Below are 22,138 nucleotides of genomic sequence, written 5' to 3' on the forward strand. Positions count from 1 at the left end.
TCTGGTAGCAGTGTTCATTAGTCTGGTAGCAGTGTTCATTAGTCCATTGGACTTGTTGATCTTCTTCACTCTTTACTCTGGGCAGGGAGAGAACAGTAGTTGTACTTTTGATAGCTACTGGTCTAGTCACTACTCATCATAGTAGGGTAGAAAGCATTTTCTCTGTGGAATATGCTATGCCAATTGACCTTGATGTCCCCTGTTACTGTGGTCCCAAGCCCTGTGACTCATTCCCTCAAGGTGTTTGTTTATGGCTACAAAGTTTACATATCTTTGCCTCTGTTTATTATAAACACAGATATATTTAGAGTACATTCAAATATGTATGTAGGAATATCATCTGCCAAACCTGTATATGGTCACGAGTGTAGTATTTTCACCTGTTTATTCTGTTCATCATGCCTGTGTGTCCACTTGTTTTTGTTTGTTTGTTGTTACTGTTAATGTAGGATTGTATGTGTAATTGTATATACCCTTGCTATCTAAAACTCGTGTGCATCTCTTCATGTCTTCCTTTTCTTTAGTGCTATTGTGCTTATTGTATGTTGCCTTTCCCATCGCCCAAATGAATACAAGTTTGTTATCTAGTTGGTGATTCTCTCACCCTTCCCACCTCTGGTAACCATCAAAGAATTTTGTGTGTGGTAGTGTAGTAGGTTATGAGTTGGGCTGCTAATTGCAAGGTCAGAAGTTCAAATCTGCCAATCACTTCTTGGGAGAAAAATGAGGCTTTCTGCTCCTATAAAGAAAGTATGTAAGTTTGGAAACTGTATACAGGGTCTCTATGAGATGGAACCAAGTTGAGGGCCAACAACCACCATCCACCCTCTTCCCTCCTCTCCCACCTCTGGTAACCATCAAAGACTTTGCGTGTGTGTGTGTGTTTATATGAACCTTTTTTTGACTTGTTGTAATAGCAGACACTACAATATTTGTCCTTTTGTAATTGACTTATTTCACTCAGCATCATGTCCTCCAGGCTGGCTCACCCCCCACTCTGAAGGGTTCAGAGTCTTCAGCTAACCACCAGGCCTTTCCTTTTCAGAGTGTTGTTCGTTGCCTGTGGCATCCAAAGCTGAACCAGATCATGGTTGGAACTGGAAATGGATTGGCTAAAGTGTATTATGACCCCAACAAAAGTCGGAGGTATTCTCTAAGAATTGCTTATTTTAGATGATGAATGACAACAACTGGGGGTGAGGGGGTGTGTGTGACTTCTTTTCACCTCTGCTTTTATTTATTTCTCCCTTTGATGGGGAGCCACCCTTTCAGAAAATGCAGCTGGTACTGAGTATTGTGTTTTAGAGAGGATTTGGATATCACCCTTGATCTATACAGAATTCAAAGGGAAAGTTTCCTGGGGATTTGCAGCTCTTTAGCTGAAATGTTGAGTGCAAGAGGGGAAGTTCTGACCACTTGCATACCAGCCTGGGCAGGGGCATTAGCAGTGATGTATGTACGGGATTAATCAAGCAGGGACCTGGCCACTTACTGGAAATGGAAAAGGTCTGTCCATTTTATTTCCTTTCTGTTTGGGCTTTTCCCAGTTACCAGTAGTTATTTGGCAAGGCTGTTATCTGCCAGCAGAAGGGGACAGCATAAATACTCCACTTTTACCTCTCTGTCCAACCCCAAATGTCCAACTTATGCATACCAAGGTGTTCCAGAGGTCCCAGAACTTTACTAGAGGCTCAGTTGGCTCCTCCATTATTTTCCTTTTCCTTGGGCACAAAGGATGGTTTTGTTTCTGGCTACTAAGAAACAGTGGTTCACTAGGTTGTTTTAGGTTGTCTGGGTTAGATTCACATGCTAAATTCACTGAAGTCCCACCTTCCTGCATGCTAAATTCCTTTTCCTTCCTGAGGAAAGGAAAGCTTCAGTAGTAATGGATATTCACTGACCATCATTTGGCTCTCACAAGAAGCACCCAATCCTGTCTTTCTTCAGAGCTCTCTAAGGCAGAGTAAAGGTTTGAAACCCTTGCCTTAGAAAATAGTGTTGTATCTTAGCAGTATTGTTTACTTGGCAATAAAGAAACTGCAAATGCTAGTGTACTTAGGATTTGTGCATGACAGCTTCTAGGATGAGAAGGAAGGGGTCTGTTTTACTTGATAAAAGTATGAACCTCATTCTGTTGCATCCTTTTGGAAGATACTATCTGTATAATCTTTAGTTTAAAAAAAAATTGCTTATTTGTGTTTGCTCCTTCTAAAGAGAGAGCTCAGTACTGCTGTAGAGAAAGCAAATGTTCCAAGCACAGTTTTAGTTAATCCCACACATTCTTGGACTGTAGCCCCTTAGCAACTTTGCCAATCAGACTCCTTTCCAGACACTTCAACTCTTAAATTCGAGATGTGGACAAATGCCACAGGGGTATAGACCACCCAGCTTTCTCTCAACTGGGACATAAGCTAAAATTTGAACCCTGTGACCTTTAAGGTGAAAAGGCTGAATAATTCTTTTAATGTCTTTTTAAGATCTTAAGTATTTAAGTTATTTTTAAGCTAGAGTCCAGTTGTCCTTTTATTTCTCCCACCCTTTCATTTGGCTGTAGCCAATGAGTGGCAGATTTTCTTCTTCGTAAACCTCATTTCTTATCACGGAAGGCCCTATCTGTTGCCATTACTGAGAGATTCAAGGGCTTGGCAAGATGGTGTGCCCAGAGATGCTTCTGACAATAACTAATGTTTTCTACTTGGACTTACTGTTTCTAAGACCAAATAAAGGAAATGACTTGCTTTTACTTCCAACAGGGGAGCAAAATTATGTGTGGTAAAAACACAACGGAAGGCAAAACAAGCTGAGACTCTAACCCAAGACTACATTATCACCCGTAAGTTATTAGCAAGGCGTCTCAATCATGTGTCTCTTTCTATTTTCATGTGGTACTGATCGCATGGATTTAAAGACAGAAAAAAAGTCCTCCAAGTTCAGACATATATTACAAAACATCTCATTGATGTGCATGGATGGGGCTACCAGTCATGTAATAGCTAAACTCTTTAGCTTCTGTGACTCATCATAGAGACAGGGTTATTTTATGTAACTTTCAACCCCAAAGGGAAAAGCCTATTTGAGCCTAATGCATTACTCCATAGCAAGCTTTTAAAGAGTAGTAATCCACTCCAAGAATAAACAGGAAGGAGTGCTGGACCAGGGCTTCTCCAGCCTTACCACTGACTGGCAGAGTGATATTGAACAACCAGACTCCATCAGGAAAGTGAGGAAACTAAATTAAGATTCTCTTCCAATTCCCAGTGAAATTCTGTGACCATGTGGTAGACTGACCCAGAGGTATCTCTATGTAAAATCAACCACATGGGAGCAATCTTACTGGGATAAAGAGACCTCTCTCAGGTTTGCCACACAACCTTGTCAGCCTTGGCCAGTGTGTGTTTTAGAGAGGATTTGGTTATCACCCTTGATCCATCCAGAATTCAAAGGGAAAATTTCCCGGGGAACAGGCGATGGCTTGGAAAGGAATTGTGGGCACCCTCACATCTGTTACCAGCAGATGCCCTTAGGACCTTATCGGGGTGCTACACTGCTGGGTTTCCTCCTGGTGGTGGTGGGTGTCATGCGAGTCCAAATCCCATGGAGCTTACAATCAATAAAGAGATCCCATGATGCATTTTACAAGGGTAGTTGTGTTAAAGTTGGTGTCATAACCAGTCTATAGCTCACGTAATTACATGCAGCCTACTTAAATTCCTCCAGTCATTTGAAGTGAAAAGTTCCTAAAAATACTGTTGTGTCGTGTTGCCCAATAAAATAATGGGTGGTGGTGCTTCTCAGCTCCCCTCACTCATGACAGCATGTTTACCGTGAGGGATATGACCCTGACCCCCGTCAACAGCAAGAGGGGAAGACTGGCAGGTGTTCTGAGGTGTTCTAGACCTTTTCCGACATACGTGTTCTGAAAACCCACAGTCATTCGTGACTCTCTTCCCAGCCCCTTGGGAAAAGACTTCTCTTTGAAAAAAGGTTTTAATTGGCATATAAGTGTTGAAAGAAATGATTCTGGACTTTCTTTTTTTGGATAAAATAGTAACAATAATAATAATAAGGTAGTTACCCAATTGTTGTTGTTGTTAAGTGCTGCCGAGTCAATTTTGACCCATAGCAACCCTGTTTAGGGTTTCCAAAGAGTGACTGATGAGCTTGAACCACTGACCTTGTGGTTCCCCAATAATCTGCAACCCTTCCCCCATGAATATTGCATGGCTTCTTTTTTTTTATCTTCAGAGACTTCACTCCAACATTGAATAAACAACTAACAGTCTCTGGGTAAATATTACTGTCGTTGGTATCCTTGTGTTTTGTCCACCATATAGAAAAAGTAGGGCTAAGTCCTCATTAAGTCACCATGCCAAAGAGAGCCAGGCATCCTCACCACCACCACCCCTGCCCCCACCGCACCCCCAGCATTCAGGGCAACCTTTATCCCAGTTCCAGTGGGCTAAGTGCTCCGCCCTTCCGGTTACGCCGTGTTGTCAGCTCCTCTTGAGAGGTGGTCACATTTCAGAAACGTCTGAAGTGATTCCAGTGTTTATGAGACATCTGAGGAGACTTAGGACTGACAGACAAGCTGCTGGCCATGTAACTGTTGGCATTCTTCACATTCGAGTCGTGTAAGAAAAATAAGAGTCAGTCCCATTAACTGTTTCTTTTCAAAGCCAGTCTTAACATGGCTCCCCATGGTTTGGGAAGTGGGGAGCCTCACTGGTGTTTCCATGACAAGATATAATAGCACTTCCTGAGTACCATTAGCTGCCAGGAGAGGTGAACAATAAGTCTGGTCTCAAACAAAACTGACTAATTAGTTACAGTAAGACTGTCTTTTATTATTAGACAAGGGCTGTCAATATGACTTCCATTTCATCTTTCAGTTAGTCATACTTCAGCTATGTTTTTGAATGGAAGAATTATTATTATAATAAAATCTTTCAAATTTGACTTCTCGTAGCTCATGCCTTGCCTATGTTCCGTGAGCCCCGCCAACGGAGTACAAGGAAACAGCTGGAGAAGGACAGACTGGACCCCCTGAAGTCTCACAAACCCGAACCTCCTGTAGCAGGCCCAGGTGACTGGGATCCAAATAGTGGCATGCAGAGCGGGTGAGGGGAGGAGAGGATAGGGACTTGATGGAGAACTGGGAAGACCGATCAAACCTGGCTACTTCTTTATCTGCAAAGAGACCTTTCCAGGTGGCTTCTTTTTAGCAAGGAACTTAGTTATTTAAACTTTTATTGTGAATTGAGTGATGGTTTACAGAGCATATCAGTTTTCCATTCAACGATTCCTACACATCTTATTTCATCTCATTGATTGCAGTCCCCACAATATAACATTGATAATCTCACTTATCCTATGTTTTCTGTTTCTATTCTTCCTTCTTTCCTAACCTTTATGAATTTCATCCTTAGTTCATAAATTAAGGATGTTGTTGTTATTAAGTGCCATTGAGTCAGTTCTGACCCATAGCAACCCTGTATAAGGTTTTCAAGGAGCGGCTGGTGAGCTTGAACTGTCGATCTTGTACTCCAAACCAACTTTGCAGACCAGCACATTAGCCCTTTTTAATCTCAAATGGCTGGTTATTTTAAGGTGTGCATACCTCTCTATTGTTTCTCTTATAGACCTATTATCAATTCTTTGGCTGAAAATGAAGCCTTGGGATGAGTTCATGTCCAGACCTGAAGAGAAGCTAGGGGTCGTAATCTTAGGAGCTCCACCAATCTCTATTCAACCAGGAAACCTGGTCTTTTGGGGTTTTTTCACCCCATGATTTTGAGTTTTGTTCAATATTTTATCCCTCACTGTATACCTGGACTTTCTAATGTAATAGTAGCCAGTCGCCACCTTGTTCTTAAGGTCTCAGTGTTATGAAGACCAGGACTAATTAAGGAGCTCTGCTAGTATAGTGGTTATGAATCGGGCTGCTATCCTCAGGGTTAGCAGTTTGAAACTACCAGCTGTTCCGCAGTAGAAAGAGGAGGCTTTTTGCTCCCATAAAGATTTACAATCTTGGAAACCCTGTACTGGGTCACTATGGTAGGGAACTGACTCCATGGCACATAGCAATAACAAGGCTAATTATTTGTGATTCTTCCTACTGAGGCATCATTATGTAAATTAGGCAATGAAAAAATAACAATCAAAAAGATCTCTTTCTATTTAGAAATAATACGAGTGAAGTTAAGGTTTGGTGGTTTGGTGTGATCATCCTAAATCAAAGTTGAAAGGACCATTCTAAAATACCCTAGAGGTTTGTATGCTTCACACCAATGTCTGAAGAAGCCCCAGAGTGCTCAAGACTTTGATTCCACATGAAATGACAATAGCTCTGTAAGCCTGAAATTCTAGCCCCACTTCTCAAGATGTTGCATAAGCCACTTCAGAAGTCAGCACTGAAGGATGCTCAGCCTGGTCAAATAAGCAGAAAGTATTGTCATGCTCATTCAGTTTCTGATTTTGGCTTTTTCCTTTGAAATAGGTCGTGGTGGCCGAGTTGGAACCCATGGGGGCACACTGTCTTCATACATTGTAAAAAACATTGCTTTGGACAAGACCGATGACAGCAATCCCCGAGAAGCCATTTTGCGGCATGCCAAAGCAGCTGAAGACAACCCATATTGGGTTTCTCCAGCATACTCCAAGTAAGGAAAGCGTTATTTGTTTGTTTTTTATAGAGCAATTGCTGTGTTTAAGGGAATGGGAAGCACATAGCAATGACTGCTTTGGTATTCTAACTTCTCTTTTTCTTCATTCTTGACTATGAAAAATAGGTCAAGTACACAATAGTCCTGAATCTCAGGCTTTTACTTGTATCTTAAGAATAGAAAATGGTGGATTTTTATACAAGACCAGTTCCATTATAGTTATGTTGTTGTTAGGTGCCATCAAGTCAATACTGACTCATAGTGACCCTACGTACAACAAAATGAAACACCGCCTAGTCCTGGGCCAACCGCACAATTGTTGCCATGCTTGAGCCCATTGATACTGCCACTTGGCCAATCCATCTCACAGGGGATCTTCCTCTTTTTCTCTGACCCTCCATCTTACCAAACATGATACCCTTCTCCAGTGACTGGTCCCTCTTGACAATATGTCAGAAGTAACAGAGATGAAGTTTGGCCATCTTGGTCTCTAAGGAGCACTCTGGCTACACTTCTTCCAACACAGATCTGTTTGTTCTTTTAGCAGCCCATAGTACTTTCAATATTCTCTTCCAGCACCATAACTCAAAAGCATCAATTCTTCTATGGTTTTCCTTATTCACTGTCCAGCTTTTGCATGCATATGAGGTTATTGAAAATACCATGGCTTGGGTCAAGTGCACATTAGTCCTCAAGCTGACATCTTTGCTCTTGAACACTTTAAGAAGGTCTTGTGCAGCAGATTTGCCTAATGCAATATGTCTTCTGATTTCTTGACTGCTGCTTCCATGAGTGTTGATAGTTGATCCTTGAAAAATGAAGTCCTTGACAACTTCAGTCTTTTCTCCGTTGATAAGAATGTTGTTTATTGGTCCAGTGTTGAGGACTTTTGTTTTCTTTACATTGAGATGCAATCCATACTGAAGGCTGTGCTCTTTGATCTTCATCAGTAAATACTTTAAGTTCTCTTCACTTTCAACAAGTAAGGTTGTATCATCTGCATATCACAGGTTGTTAATGAGTCTTCCTCTAATCCTGATGCCACGTTTTTCTTCATAGAACCCAGCTTCTCGGAGTATTTGCTCAGCATACAAGTTGAATAAGTATGATGAAAGAATACAACCCTGACGCACACCTTCTTAATTTTAAACCATTCGGTATTCCCATGTTCTGTTCAAACAACTGCCTCTTGGTCCATGTATAGAGTCCTCATGAGCACCATTAAGTGTTCTGGAATACTCATACTTCTCAATGTTGGTCGTAGCTTGTCATGAGCCACACAATTGAAAGTCTTTACATAGTCAATAAAGCACAGGTAAGCATCTTTCTGGTATTCTCTGCTTTCAGCCAAGACCCATCAGCCATCAGCAATGATACCCCTCATCCCACGTCCTCTTCTGAATCCAGCTTGAACCTCTGGAAGTTCTCTGTCAATGTATGATTGCAGTCGTTTCTATATTACCTTTAGTACAACTTTACTCACATGGGATATCAAAGAGATTGTGTGACGATGTCCACATTCCGTTGAGTCACCTCTCTTTGGAATGGGCACAAATACAGATGTCTTCCAATCAGTCAGCCAGATAGTTGTTTTCCAAGTATCTTGGCATAGATGAGTGAGTGCCTCTAGTGCCGCCTCACTTTCTTGAAAGATTTCAATTTTTATTCCATCAATTCCTGGTACCTTGTTCTTTGTTAATTCCTTCAATGCACCTTGGACTTCTTCCTTCTATATCATTGGCTCTTGATCATATGGTATCTCTTGAAACCATTGAACATCAACCATTTCCTTTTGGTACTCTGTGTATTCCTTCCATCTTCTTTTTTTAAATGTTTAATTGTGAACTGTGTTGATACTTTACATGGAAGAACATTAGCTGTACATTCATCCTATCGTATATTGTTTCATTACCATGGTTACAATACCCTCCATGCATCATCAGCCAACCAAAGGGTATACCCTGCAAGCCACCCCCCTGGTTGTCAGCACACAGCCTTTCTCCCTCTCTGGGTCTAGAGTCCCCAGCTGCTCCATCTCTCCACATCATCATCTCTACCTCCATCTCTGGAGTCACTGTTTCTCTGGGTAGGGTCCTGTACTCTGCTCATCTCCCTTGATGGTCCCAGGAACCTCCACTCCTGGAATGGAAGGGTTACAAAGGCAAGAAGTGACTGGCTTACAAGCTTTCAAGAGGTATCCTAGATCCAGAGGGCACGGAGGAGGGTAGAATCTCCACTGAGTAGTATCCAATCTGTCTGGGCGGGGCTTATGAAATGAGATGGGGATAGCACTCATGTGTCACAATAGTGAATAATTGCTATCAGAACTGACTGTCAAGGTTGGAAAATTTAAAAGTAGATGTTTTGTAGCAAAAGAAGGGGAGCAATTGACCTTCAATCTTCTTTTGATGTTTTCTGCATCATTCAGTAATTTTCCCAGAGAATCCTTCAATAACGAAAGTGGTGGCTTGAATTTTTCCTTTAATTCCCCCAGCTTGAGAAATTCTGAGCATGTTCTTCTTTATTGGTTTTTTGACTCCAAATCTTTGCACATTTTGTTGTAAATTTGACTTTGTGTTCTCGAGCTGACCTTTGAAAATTTCTGTTCAGCTCTTGGACCTCCTCATTTCTTCCATTTGCTTTAGCATCTCTATGCTGGGGAGCAAGTTTCAGTGTCTCTTCTGACATCCATTTGATCTTTTCCTTCTTTCTTGTTTCTCAATGACTTTTGCTTTCTTTCTGTATGATGTTCTTGATGTCATCCCACAAGTCTTCTGGTCTTTAGTATTTAATGTATCAAATTGGTTCTTCAGATGATCTCTAAATTCAGGTGGGATATATTAAAAGTCATAGTTTGGCTTTCATGGGCTTGTTTTCATGTTCTTCAGCTTCAGTTTGAATTTGCATATGAGCAATTAATGGTCTGTTCCACAATCTGCCCCTGGCCTTGTTTTCACAGGTGATATAGAGCTTTTCCATCATTTCTTTCTGCAGATGTAGTCAATTTGATTTTTGTGTATTCCATCTGGTGAGGTCCATGTGTATAATTTTCTTTTATGCTGTCTAAAGGTATTTCAAATGAACAAATCATTGTTTTGCAGAATTCTATCATGTGATCTCTAGCATCATTTGTATCACCAAGGCCATATTTTCCAACTACTGATCCTTTCTCTTTGCTCCCAGCCTTTGCATTCCAATCACTACAAATGATCAATACATCTTGATTGCATGTTTGATCAATTTCAGATTCAACAAGTTGGTAGAATTCTTCTATTTCATCCTCACTGGCTTTAGTGGTTGGTGTGTAAATTTGAATAATAGTGGTATTAACTGGTCTTTCCTGTAGGCACATGAATATTATCCTATCACAGACAGCGCTGTACCTCATGAATGATCTAGATATGTTCTTTTTGACAATGAATGCAACCCCATTCTTCTTCAATTTGTCATACCTGGCATAGTCAACCATGTGGTTGTCAGATTGAGAATGGCCAATACCAATCCATTTCAGCTCACTAATGCCAAAGATATCAATGTTTATGCGTTCCATTTCATTTTTGACAGTTTCCAATTTTCCTAGATTCATACTTCGTGCATTCTTGGTCTGATTATTAGTGGATATTTACAGCTGTTTCTCTTCATATTGAGTTGTGGCCCATCAGCTTATGAATTTCCCGAGGGCTTTTACTCCCATGGGCTTTACTCCATTTGCATCGTCAAGGTCAACTCTACTTTGAGGAGGCAGCTCTTCCCCAATCACATTTTGAGTGCCTTCCAACCTGAGGTGCTCATTTTCCAGCACTATATTTGACAGTGTTTCTCTGCTCTTCATAAGGTTTTCAGTGACTAAATATTCAGAAGCAGTTCATTACTCCTTCCTAATCTGTCTTCATCTGGAAGCTCATCGGAAACCTGTCCACCATGGGTGACTCTGCTGGTATTTAAAATACTCATAGCAAAGCTTCCAGACCGCAGCAACTCACAAGTCACCACAGTATGACAAATTGCCAGACGAGTAGTGGACATTATATAGTGGGCTTCACATAATGTTTATTTTGCTGTGGGTCAGAACTGATTTGACAGCACTCAACAACATCATCATAAATCATTATGTGAAGCCCGTTATACTTGTGATTTTTAGAAGAAAAACAGCAACCCACTATCTATATGTATCTTAAAGAAGGTTCAAAACAAATGAAGGGGAGCAGTGTATAGATTCATTGTTAGAGATTAATTTTTACCTATAGAACTGAATATGGAGCTACCACTGCCAAGGAGATCCAACGTGCTCAGATTCACTCATGAGTGAACGTGTGGTGGGTTTTAAAACCATTAAACTAATTACACTTTATTCTTTAAAGGAAGGTACTAATGTAAAATTTCCAGTTAAAAAAATTTTTTTAAATGTAAGCTTTTTATTTTGAACTAATTTTAGACTTACAGAAATGCTACAAAAGCAATACAGAGAATTCACATATAGTCTTCATTTACCCATCTTCCCCTCATGTCAACATTTTACCTAATTTTAGTTCTTGTTAGTTGCCACAGAGGCAGCTCCGACTTACGATAACCGTGTGTGTAACACAACAAAACTTTGCCTGGTCCTGGGCCATCTTCATGATCATGGTGGTTAGTTTCAGTGCATTGTTGTAGTTACATATAGATCACAATTGTTGGTATTAGTACAAATTGATATTAGTACAATACTGTTAACTAAAGTACAAGCATTACCAAACTGAAATTTTGTGGAAACCCTAGTTGAGCAAGCTATCAGTGCCATTTCTCCAACGGCATGTGCTCACTTCATGTCTCGATGTCACATTTTGGTAATTCTCACGCTATTTTATCTTTTTCATAGTGCTATCACACACTTAATAGACTAGAGCATAGAGTAAACATGCTTTTATGTGTACTGAGAAACCAAACACTATGTGACTCACTATTACAATCTTTACTTTGTTACGATGGTTTGGAACTGAACTCAAAGGATCCCCAAGGTATTCCTGTATTTGGATCTCACCAGTTTTTCCAAAAATGCCCTTTTTCTATTTTATAATCCTATCCAGGAACACTTTCTCAGTCTTTTTTTTGTCTTTTATGACCTTGAAGCTTTTATGAGTTGTTGTTGTTGTTAGGTGCCATCGTGTTGGTACTGACCCCTAGTGACCTTATGCACAGCAGAACAAAACACTGCCCGATCCTGGGACAACCTCACCACTGTTGCCACACTTGAGTCCATCAATGCTGCCACTTCACCAATCCATCTCTTTGGGGGTCTTCCTCTTTTTCTCTGACCCTCTACCTTACCAAACATGATATCCGTCTCCAGCAACTTGTCCCTCCTGACAATATGTCCAAAGCATGAGAGATGAAGTTTGTCTATCTTGGCCTCCAAGGAGCATTCTGGCTGCACTTCTTCCAAAACAGATCTGTTGGTTCTATGGGCAGCCCATGGCACTTTTAGTATTCTTCTCCAACAGCATAACTCAAAAGCATCAATTCTTTAGGTCAAATGGGTACTGTCTACAAATTTAAGTGTTCTTGTGCCTCTCCCCTCACTTCATATCAGCTGGATGCTTCACTCTCAACTCTAGCCCTCTGTGGCTATGTCCTTGTCTAAGGGCTCAAGTGTCCCCAGGTCTCACCAGACATTGAACCAGCAGCCCTTCTTCTTCTCTGTCTCATCTCCAGGTCAACAGGAGTCAATGGACTGTGGTTGAACTCGGCTCATTTCTTTATTGCTGCCTTCCCCCACTTCTACTCACCAGTAGACCAACATGCTTGCAAGCAAGATTACATGCCTGCTCATGTATTCCCTTTGAGTTTCAGTCTTAGAGGGAGATTTGTACTGAAGGAACTTGATTGCTTGCCTTGATGGCTTCCCAGCGAACAGCTTGCTTATTCTTACAGTAGACAGTCATACTGACATTTTTATTTTGGGTTTTTCCTGATGTTCTTTCTTTGAAAATGCATCTTCTGTCACTCTGGCTGTTCCATTATGGCCTACTTGTCCTTTCTAGTGGGAATTTCCACCTCAGAATGTTCTGGATGGGACTCAGGATTCCACATAAGGTCCTTTACTCTGCAAAGGCCCCACGAGACGTGTGTTTTGCTGGGCAAGTTCTAGAATCCCTTTTAGGTATGCCAATCAGTTATAGGCCGAAGACAGGCCTACAAATTTTCTGTAATCATGTTTCCCAACATTCCTTTCTATCCCACTCAAGTGTCTATTTTACAATAGTAGGCAAAGAAAACCAATAATAATAAGACAGTCAAGCATTTTAGTATTATTTTCCCTCTTCAAGTTATGCCTAGATCCCTATATCACAAAGCCCTATTGTTCTAAGTTTAAGCATGCTTCACTGTTTACCTCTGTCCCACTTAGGCCATACAAATCTGTCTCAGTGTTCCCCTATCTACCTAGTTCTTCTACCTCCTCGCCCTTCTTGTATTGCCCTCCCCAACACCCAAACTATGATGTGTCTGCCTTTACACTGTGCTCTACCATTGCCTCCCTCCACTTCCCCCTAAACTCCCCACCCCAATCCCACCATTGTGGTTACCTTATATTCCTTTAACTTTTTCCTCTTTTTAAGACAGTCTATTTTATCCTATAATCTACCTGACCTTCCCACTGCCTAGATCTCTGTTCCTCTGTGTTTACCTTCTTTCACATTGTAATTGTTTTGATAATAGACTGAACTCCCAGATCCTCTGAATTTGTTTTTACAGTTTTATTCTGTTCTCGACTCTTCCATTTGTCAATTGACTTCTGGGTGATGCTGCCATGTACATCAATCACGGGTTGTTGTCTGTTCTTGGTGGTTCTCTGTCCACAGAACTCCCTTTAGGATGTTTTTCATTGCATGGTTGGCTTTGACAAAATCCCTTAGCTCCTGTTTATCCTGAAATATTTTGATTACACCTTCATATTTGATTGACAGCTTTGCTGGGTAGAGGATTATTGGTCGGCAGTTATTTTCTTTCAGAGTTTTATATGTCTCCCCATTGCCTTCTTGCCTGCATAGTTAAATCCGAGCTTAGTCTGATTGACTTGCCTTTTCCTTAGCTGCTTTAAGGATTTTGTCCTTTTCTTTGATTTTGGAGAGCTTGATTATTATATGTCTTGGTGTTTTTCTTTTAGAGTCTATCCTTCCTGGGGTTCGTTGAGCTTCTTTGATGCTTATCTTTTTGCTTCAGGATGTTAGGGAAATTTTCTTCCAGAAGTTCTTCAACTTTCTCTTCTATGAACTTGTGTGATTCTTCCTGTTCCAGAATGCCAATAATTGTTAAGTTATTCCTCTTCATGTAGTCCAACATGAATCTTAGACCTTCTTCAGATTTTTTAAAATCCTTTTTTATGTTTGCTCTTCTATCTTAGTAGTGTTGAGAGATTTATCTTCCAGCTCGCAAGTTCTGGCTTCCATCTCTTCAATTCTACTCCTTTGCCCTTGCAGTGTATTGTCAATTTCTGATATTCTATTATTAATCGTTTGGACCTCTTTCTGTAGATTTTGAATTGTTTTCAATGCTGTGTCAATCTTATTTGATTGTTTCTGTAGCACTTTCCTGACTTCTTCCTTATTTTTCTCAACTCCTATGTAAAGTGTTTTGATACATTTTATAATCTATTTTCTAAATTCCTTTTGAGGCATTTCCAAAGCTTGCCCTCCTTCCAGTATGGAGTGTAGGTCTACCTCTAGCTCATTTGTCTCAGTCACTTTATCTTGTTTCTGGACATGTGCTGATATGGTCATCTGTTTCTGTTTTTGGGGGGGCATATTCAGTGGTTAGCTCTGGCCTTAAAACTTAGGTGGATGTGTGTTTTGGTATTTTTTATGTTTTCTGATTGCCTCTAGATAGATGTGATCAGGAGATGGGCTTCCCTTTTCACTCTTTTTCCTTTATCTCTGTGGTTCTGTCAGGCATCCGTGGCTGCTCTCATCCTTCCTTGGTTCAGTCTGACCCAAGAAGGCTGCTCAGGGAATAGCTGAGCGCCTTGGATTAGATAGCTCTGTATTTCTTGCTACTGCTACAAATTCCACTGGCTGTAAGCCTTCCTTCCACCTTTCTAAATATTCCTTTATAAGTGGTTCAGAGTTCTGGGACCATACCCTGATCCTACTTAGTCCAGTATTCTGTGTTTTTGCTGATGGAGCTCCTAACTACACTTCCACTCTATCCATCTTGTATGTTCTGCCTTCATATATTTTTAAGCACTTCCTTAATTTCTGATACTACAAGATGGTCTGGCCTCATCTATCTTTTTGCTCCAGTCCTGGTGCATGAAGAATTTCTTTTAGAAACATCAACATGCGGTTGATGTGAAGGTTAAAGAGCTTTCAAATATCTGATATTTCTAACATGTTATGCCCCTGCATAATCTTTGGTATCAGTCACCATTCCTCCCTCACGCCTCAGAGTTCTGCAACATGCTGCAACATCTGACAGGACTCACAACTGCCAAATCAAATGGCTTACACCATTTTGGAGGCTGGCAAGTCCCAAATCTGTAGTTAAGAGGTCAGTGTGGAGGATTCTCCGCACTTGCATAGTCTCTGGAGCTAAGGAACCCAGATCAGTAGGTCAGATGACAGGCTTTTTGTATACGAGCATGTGGTACCTGATGAATCAGGATAGGTTTTAGGCTGTGAGTTCCACAAATTGAAGGTCAAACATGATGAGCCAGATGAAAACTCTAGTCTGAGAGCAAACTTTGTAAAAGTGTTCCCGTATATTGGACTTGAGTCCCCCTCCCCCCCCCCAAAGGAAAATTAAGGGTTATGATGTCAGTCAAGCCTCTAGTAGGTGTTATTGTTGTTGTTAGGTGCCATCCAGTTGGTACCGACTCATAGCGACCTTATGCACAGCAGAACGAAACACTGCCGATCCTGGGCCAACCTCACCACTGTTGCCACGCTTGAGCACATCAATGCTGCTTGAGCACATCAATGCTGCCACTTGGCCATTCCATCTCATTGGGGGTCTTCCTCTTTTTCTCTGGCCCTCCACTTACCAAACATGATATCCATCTCCAGCAACTTGTCCCTCCTGACAATATGTCCAAAGTATGAGAGACAAAATTTAGCCATCTTGGCCTTTAAGGAGCACTCTGGCTGTCCTTATTCCAAAACGGATCTATTGGTTCTTTTGGCAGCCCATGGCACTTTCAGTATTCTCCAACACCATAACTCAAAAGAATCAATTCTTCCACAGTCTTCATATTCACTGTCCAGCTTTTACATGCATAAGAGGCTATTGAAAATACCATGACTTGGGTCAGCGCACCTTAATCCTCAAGCTGACATCTTTGCTCTTCAACACTTTAAGAAGGTCTTGTGCCTAATGCAATATGTCTTCTGATTTCTTGACTGCTGCTTCCATGAGTGTTGATAGTTGATCCAAGAATGAAGTCCTTGACAACTTCAATCGTTTCTCTGTTGATAAGAATATTGTTTACTGGTACAATGAAGAAGATTCTTGTTTGCTTTGCATTGAGATGTAATCCATACTGAAGGCTGTGCTCTTTGATCTTCATCAATAAATGTTTTAAGTCCTCTTCACTTTCAGCAAGCAAGGTTGTATCATCTGCATATTGCAGGTTAATGAGTCTTCCTCCAATCCTGATGCCATGTTTTTCTTCATAGAAGCCAGCTTTTTGGATTATTTGCTCAGCATACAGGTTGAATAAGTATGGTGAAAGAATACAGCCTTGTTGCACACCTTTCTAAACCATTCAGTGTTCCCATGCTTCTTAGTCCTTGTACAGATTCCTCATGAGCACAATTGAATGTTCTGGAACACTCATACTTTGCAATGTTGTGCATAGCTTGTCATGATCCACAGAATTGAAAACCTTTTCATAGTCAATAAAGCACAGATAAACATCTGTCTGGTATTCTCTGCTTTCAGCCAAGATCCATCGGACATCAGCAATATCTCTCATTCCACAGCCTCTTCTGAATCTGGCTTCAACCTCTGGAAGTTCTCTGTCAATGTATGCTTACAGCCATTTCTGTATTACCTTTAGTAAAACTTTACTCGCACAGGATGCCAAAGAGATTAGCCGATGATTTTCGCATTCCGTTGGGTCACCTCTTTTTGGAATGGGCACAAATACGGATGTCTTCCAATCAGGTAGCCAGATAGTTGTCCTCCAAATTTCTTGGCAGAGATGCGTGAGTGCCTCCTGTGTTGCCCCACTTGCTTGAAAGATTTCAATTTGTATTCTATCAATTCCTGGTGTCTTTTTCTTTGCCAATTCCTTCAAAATACCTTGGACTTCCTCCTTCCTTATCATTGGCTCTTGATCACATGCTACCCCTTGAAATGGTTGAACATTAACCATTTCATTTTGGTACAGTGATTCTGTGTTTTCCTTCCATCTTCTCTTGATGCTTCCTGCACCATTCAGTCATTTGCCCAGATAATTGTTCAGTAACGAAAGTCAAGGCTTGAATTTTTTTCTTCAGTTCCCCCAGCTTGAGAAATGCTGAGCGTGTTCTTCCTTATTGATTTTCTGATTTCAGATCTTTACACACTTTGTTGTAATATTTGGCTTTATCTTCTCGAGCTGAACTTTGAAAATTTTTGTTCAGCTCTTGGACTTCCTCATTTCTTCCATTTTCTTTGGCATCTCTACACTGGAGAGCAAGTTTCAGTGTCTCTTCTGACATCCATTTTGACCTTTTCCTTCTTTCTTGTCTTCTTAATGACTTTTTGCTTTCTTCATGTATGATGTTCTTGATGTCATCTCTTCTGGTCTTCAGTCTTTAGTGTTTAATATATCAAATCTGTTCTTCAGAAGATCTCTAAATTCAGGTGGGATAGATTTAAGGTCATATTTTGGCTCTTGTGGATTTGTTTTCATTTTCTTCAGCTTCAATTTGAATTTGCATATGAGCAATTGATGATCTGTTCCACAGTCTGTCCCTGGCCTTGTTTTGACTGTCAGTTTATCATACTGTGGTGGCTTGTGAGTTGCTGTGATTCTGAAAGCTATGCCACCAGTATTTTAAATACTATCATTGTCATCCATGGTGGACAGGTTTCACATGAGCTTCTAGATGAAGACAGACCAGGAAGGAGTGGCGAACTACTTCCAAATATTTATGAAAACCTTATGAATAGCAGAGAAAAGCTCCATATCATCAGCCAAAATAAGGCCAGGGGCGGACTGTGGAACAGACCATCAACTGTTCACATGGAAATTCAGGTTGAAGCTGAAAAAAATTAAAATAAGTCCAGAGAGCCAAAATATAATCTTGAAAGTATCCCACCTGAATTTAGAGATCACCTGAAGAACAGATTTGATGCATTAGACCAAAGACCAGAAGAGTTGTGGGATGACATCTAGAACATCATACAGGAAAAAAGCAAAAGGTCATTAAGAAGACACGAAAGGAGGAAAAGATCAAAATGGATGTCAGAAGAGACTCTGAAACTTGCTCTCCACGTAGAAATGCTAAAGCAAATTGAAGAAGTTGGAGGTACAAGAGCTGAACAGAAAATTTTAAAGATAAGTTCTAGAAGACAAAGTCAAATATTATGACTAAATGTGCAAAGACCCGGAATTAGAAACCCAAAAGGGAAGAACACACGCTGCATTCCTCAATATGAGGAACCTAAAGAAAAAAAATCACATGAGTTCTGATTTTGAAGGATTCTATGAGAGTCCTGGTGTGGTGCTATGGGTTAATGCGCCAGACTGGAAAGTCATTTGAACTGCTAGGTTGGCGGTTCAGGCTCACCAGTTACTCCTTGGAAACCCTATACAGGGTCACAATGGGTCAGAACTGACTCAACAGCACTTAACAACAACCACAGTGGGCAAATTATTGAATGATGCAGAAAGCATCAAAAGAAGATGGAAGGAATACGCAGAGTCACTGTACCAAAAGCAAATGGTTGATCTTCAACTGTTTCAAGAGGTAGCATATGATCAGGAGCCAATGATACTGAAGGAAGAAGTCCAAGATGCATTGTAGTCATTGGCAAATAACAAGGCACCTGGAATTAATGTAATACAAATTAAAATCTTTGAACAAACTGAGACAGCAATTGAGGCATTCAGTCATATATGCCAAGATAATTGAAAGACAGCTCCACAGCCAAATGACTGGAAGAGATCTGTGTTTGTGCCCATTCCAAAGAGAAGATGAACCAACAGAATGTGGAAACCATCAGACAATTTCTTTGATATTCCTTGAGAGTAAAGTTTTACCAAAGGTAATGAAAAAATGACTGCAACCATACATTGACAGACAACTTCTGTAGGCTCAAGCCAGATTCAGAGAGGAATGAGCGATATCATTGCTGATATCAGATAGATCTTGACTGAAAGCAGAAAATACCAGAAAGTTGTTTGCCTGTGCTTTATTGACTAAGCAAAAACTTTCAATTGTGTGGATCATGACAAGCTATGGACAACATTGCGAAGTATGAGTATATTGGAACACTTAATTATGCTCATGAGGAACCTGTACATAGACCAAGAGGCACTTGTTCAAACAGAACAAGGGAATACCAAATGTCTTAAAATTAGCAAAGATACGTGCCAAGGTTATATTCTTTCACCATACTTAAAGTACCATAGACTACAAAAAGAACAAATAGTCCTGTGTTGGAAGTACAGCCAGAGTGTTCCTTGAAAGCCAGGATGGCCAGACTTCATCTCTCATACTTCAGACATATTGTCAGGAGGGAGAAGCATATCATGTTTGGTAAGGTGGAGGGTCAGAGAAAAAGAGGAAGCGCCCCAGCGAGATGGTGTAGTGGCAGTGTCAATGGGCTCAAATGTTGCAACAATTGTCAGATTGTCCCATGCCTGGGTAGTGTTTTGTTCTGTTGTGCATAGGGTCGCTATGAGTTGGTACCAACTCAATGGCACCTAACAACCACAACAACAATTATATATTACTGTGGAGTTAAGAATAAAAGAAATAAGAGATGCATGTACATCTGTACTTTGGAGCCTAGTCCATCTCTTAATAGCTGTCTGATTCTCTATACGTGGTTTATATATTCCACTGTATAGATAAATGATACTTTTCTAAAATAATACCCTCTTGAAGGACATTTTGATTTTCATAAACAGTACTGAAATTAATATCCTCAGACATACATACTTGCCCACATGTGCAAAGCTTGTAGAAATAGAATTGCCAAGTCAAATGCTCTTTGCATTTTAAAGTTTGTGTAAATATTGCCACATTTTCCTCCAAAGAGACTTTTTAATGAACTTATCCAATATATGTGTTCTCACCCTTGCTGAAAATGTGCTAGTACTGTTTTTTATCATTGCCAATCAGATAGGGGATAACTTATAACTAGTTTTCTCTTCCTTTTAAAATTATTGAGCATATTTTTATATGCCAAAAGCTTTCTTTCTGTGAATTTTCTATTTATGTCTTTTGCCACTTTTTCAGTTGGCTGACTATGTGGTTTTTGGTTTTTGTTATTGATTTGTAAGAATTCTTTATCTTAGGAAATTTAACTCTGAAATACCCCCTAAAGTCTACTTTAAATCAAACAATGTTGTTGTTAGGTGCCATCCAGTCAGTGTTGGCTCATAGCTACTCTCCCTACAACGGAATGAAACATGGCTGGGTCATGCACCATCCTCACAATCACTGCTCTGCTTGAGCCCAGTTTTGCAGCCATGGCATCAGTCCATCTCACTGAGGGTCTTCCTTAACCAAACAATAGTTTGTTTGTTGTTGTTGTTAATTGCCATCGAGTCGGTCCAATTCATAGTGACCCCATATAGGGATTTCAAGGAGCAGCTGGTGGGTTTGAACTACCAACTTTGTGTTAACTTAGTCCAGTGGCGTCTGTAGCCTCATACCAGATGTCCTTAAGCTATCTATATGGCATCAAGTTGACAGTAGCAACTTGAAAAGTATAGGGTGCCTAGAGGTTAGTGAGTTCATGCTAGTTGGGGAGAAACAACTAGGAAAAGGGCGTATGCGAGTGGCTGCACAAGGCGAAGAAAGTAATCAGTGTCATTGACCTTTTACTTGTAGAAGTTGTTGAACTGATATGTGTTCTGCTCCTATTTTCGACAACAGCAGAAATCAAATAACCTAAAAGGTTAACCCTGTTGGGCGCATCAAAGCAAGAAAAGTCTGTGTCCATGAGAGAAAAATCCCTTCCAGGACTGAAAGTTGAAAGGCTGAGCAGCCTGGTATGCTTATTGTCATCTGGATCCGCTTGTTGAATGGAATTGGGGAAAAGGCAGCAATGAAGAGATGGGTTGATTTTGGACTGTTGTGTAATTACCCATTGACCTGGTCCACCAAGGCCAGAGATGAGAGACAGGAAGAAGGCTGGCATGCCTGAAGTGAAAAGTTATGTGGACTCATGAGCCTATAGGCACCAACCTAGCACATGGGAGGCTAGGGCTGAGAGCGAGAGTGAAGGAGCCAGCTGGTCGAAGTACAAGGTAATGTGTGTGATCTTCCAAGCATGAGCTGGTACCTATTTGATCTACCTGGACAACTAGGGCTGAATTGACCAGAACCTGACCAATTGAAGACAGAAAAATGTTAGACACTGTGATATGGCATCAATTATTGCAACTTGATTGCTTGCTCTGGACTAGAATGCAGATGCCCAAAGTTCCAACAGAAACAGAAGATTCTTCAGATCAAGAAACAAGCTTATCATCTCAGAGTTTAAAAATTGATTTAAAACTTGGACTGGCAATTTAGATATCAGATATCTAAAATGGGAGAAGATAAAGGCATGAAATGGCTGGCTTACAAGCTTTCTTGGGTATGCTCAGTTAAAGTGATTATTATGGAGAAAATTAATCCTTCAAATATGAAAGGACAGATGGCTAGAAGAGCCATGGCGACTGACTACAGTGCAATGAGTTGTTTAATATGGCTCTTCTACCCAAAGTCTTTGTAAATTTCAATTAATGACTTTTCTCCCTGATGGATCCGGATTGGAGAATATGGGGGAAGATGCTTAAAGGATTATATGATTTAGTTGTGAGTGATGCAAAGATCTGGAGTTAGAAAATCAACAGAGAAGAACGTGCTCAGCATTTCTCAAACTGAGGGAACTGAAGAAAAAAAAAATGCAAGCCTCAACTTGAAATATTGAAGAATTATATGAGCAGAGTATTGAATGATGCAGAAAGCATTAAAAAAAAAAAAGATGGAAGGAATGCACAGAGTCTCTTTGTAACAAAAAGAAATGGTTGATGTTCAAACATTTCAAGAGGTAGCATATGATCAAGAGCCAATGCTACTGAAGGAAGAAGTCTAAGGTGCACTGAAGACTTTGGCAAAGAGCAAGGCTCCTGGAATTGATGGCTCAGGACGAGTGGTGTTTTATTCTGTTGTGCAGAAGGTTGCTATGAATCGGTACTGACTTAGCAGCACCTAACAGCAACAACAGTTGTGAGTGATTGTTAACAGAGTAAATTGTGATTGCAAAACTTGGAGCCATCTCAGAAACAGGAGTGG

At 40.5% G+C, this 22,138-nt stretch overlaps 1 protein-coding gene across 1 annotated transcript in view; it reads left to right on the plus strand.

Annotated features, from left to right (window-relative positions):
* Window positions 1–22,138, plus strand: part of WDR70 (WD repeat domain 70) — a 516,881-nt gene that overhangs the window by 480,469 nt on the left and 14,274 nt on the right. The window contains exons 16-19 of the mRNA XM_006876935.1: window positions 1,046–1,146; window positions 2,754–2,833; window positions 4,967–5,083; window positions 6,497–6,659. Coding sequence (XP_006876997.1) covers window positions 1,046–1,146; window positions 2,754–2,833; window positions 4,967–5,083; window positions 6,497–6,659 — 461 coding nt within the window. The remainder of the gene's footprint in view (window positions 1–1,045; window positions 1,147–2,753; window positions 2,834–4,966; window positions 5,084–6,496; window positions 6,660–22,138) is intronic.

Source organism: Chrysochloris asiatica, unplaced genomic scaffold (genome assembly GCF_000296735.1).
Source record: "Chrysochloris asiatica unplaced genomic scaffold, ChrAsi1.0 scaffold00430, whole genome shotgun sequence".
Taxonomy (NCBI): domain Eukaryota; kingdom Metazoa; phylum Chordata; class Mammalia; order Afrosoricida; family Chrysochloridae; genus Chrysochloris; species Chrysochloris asiatica.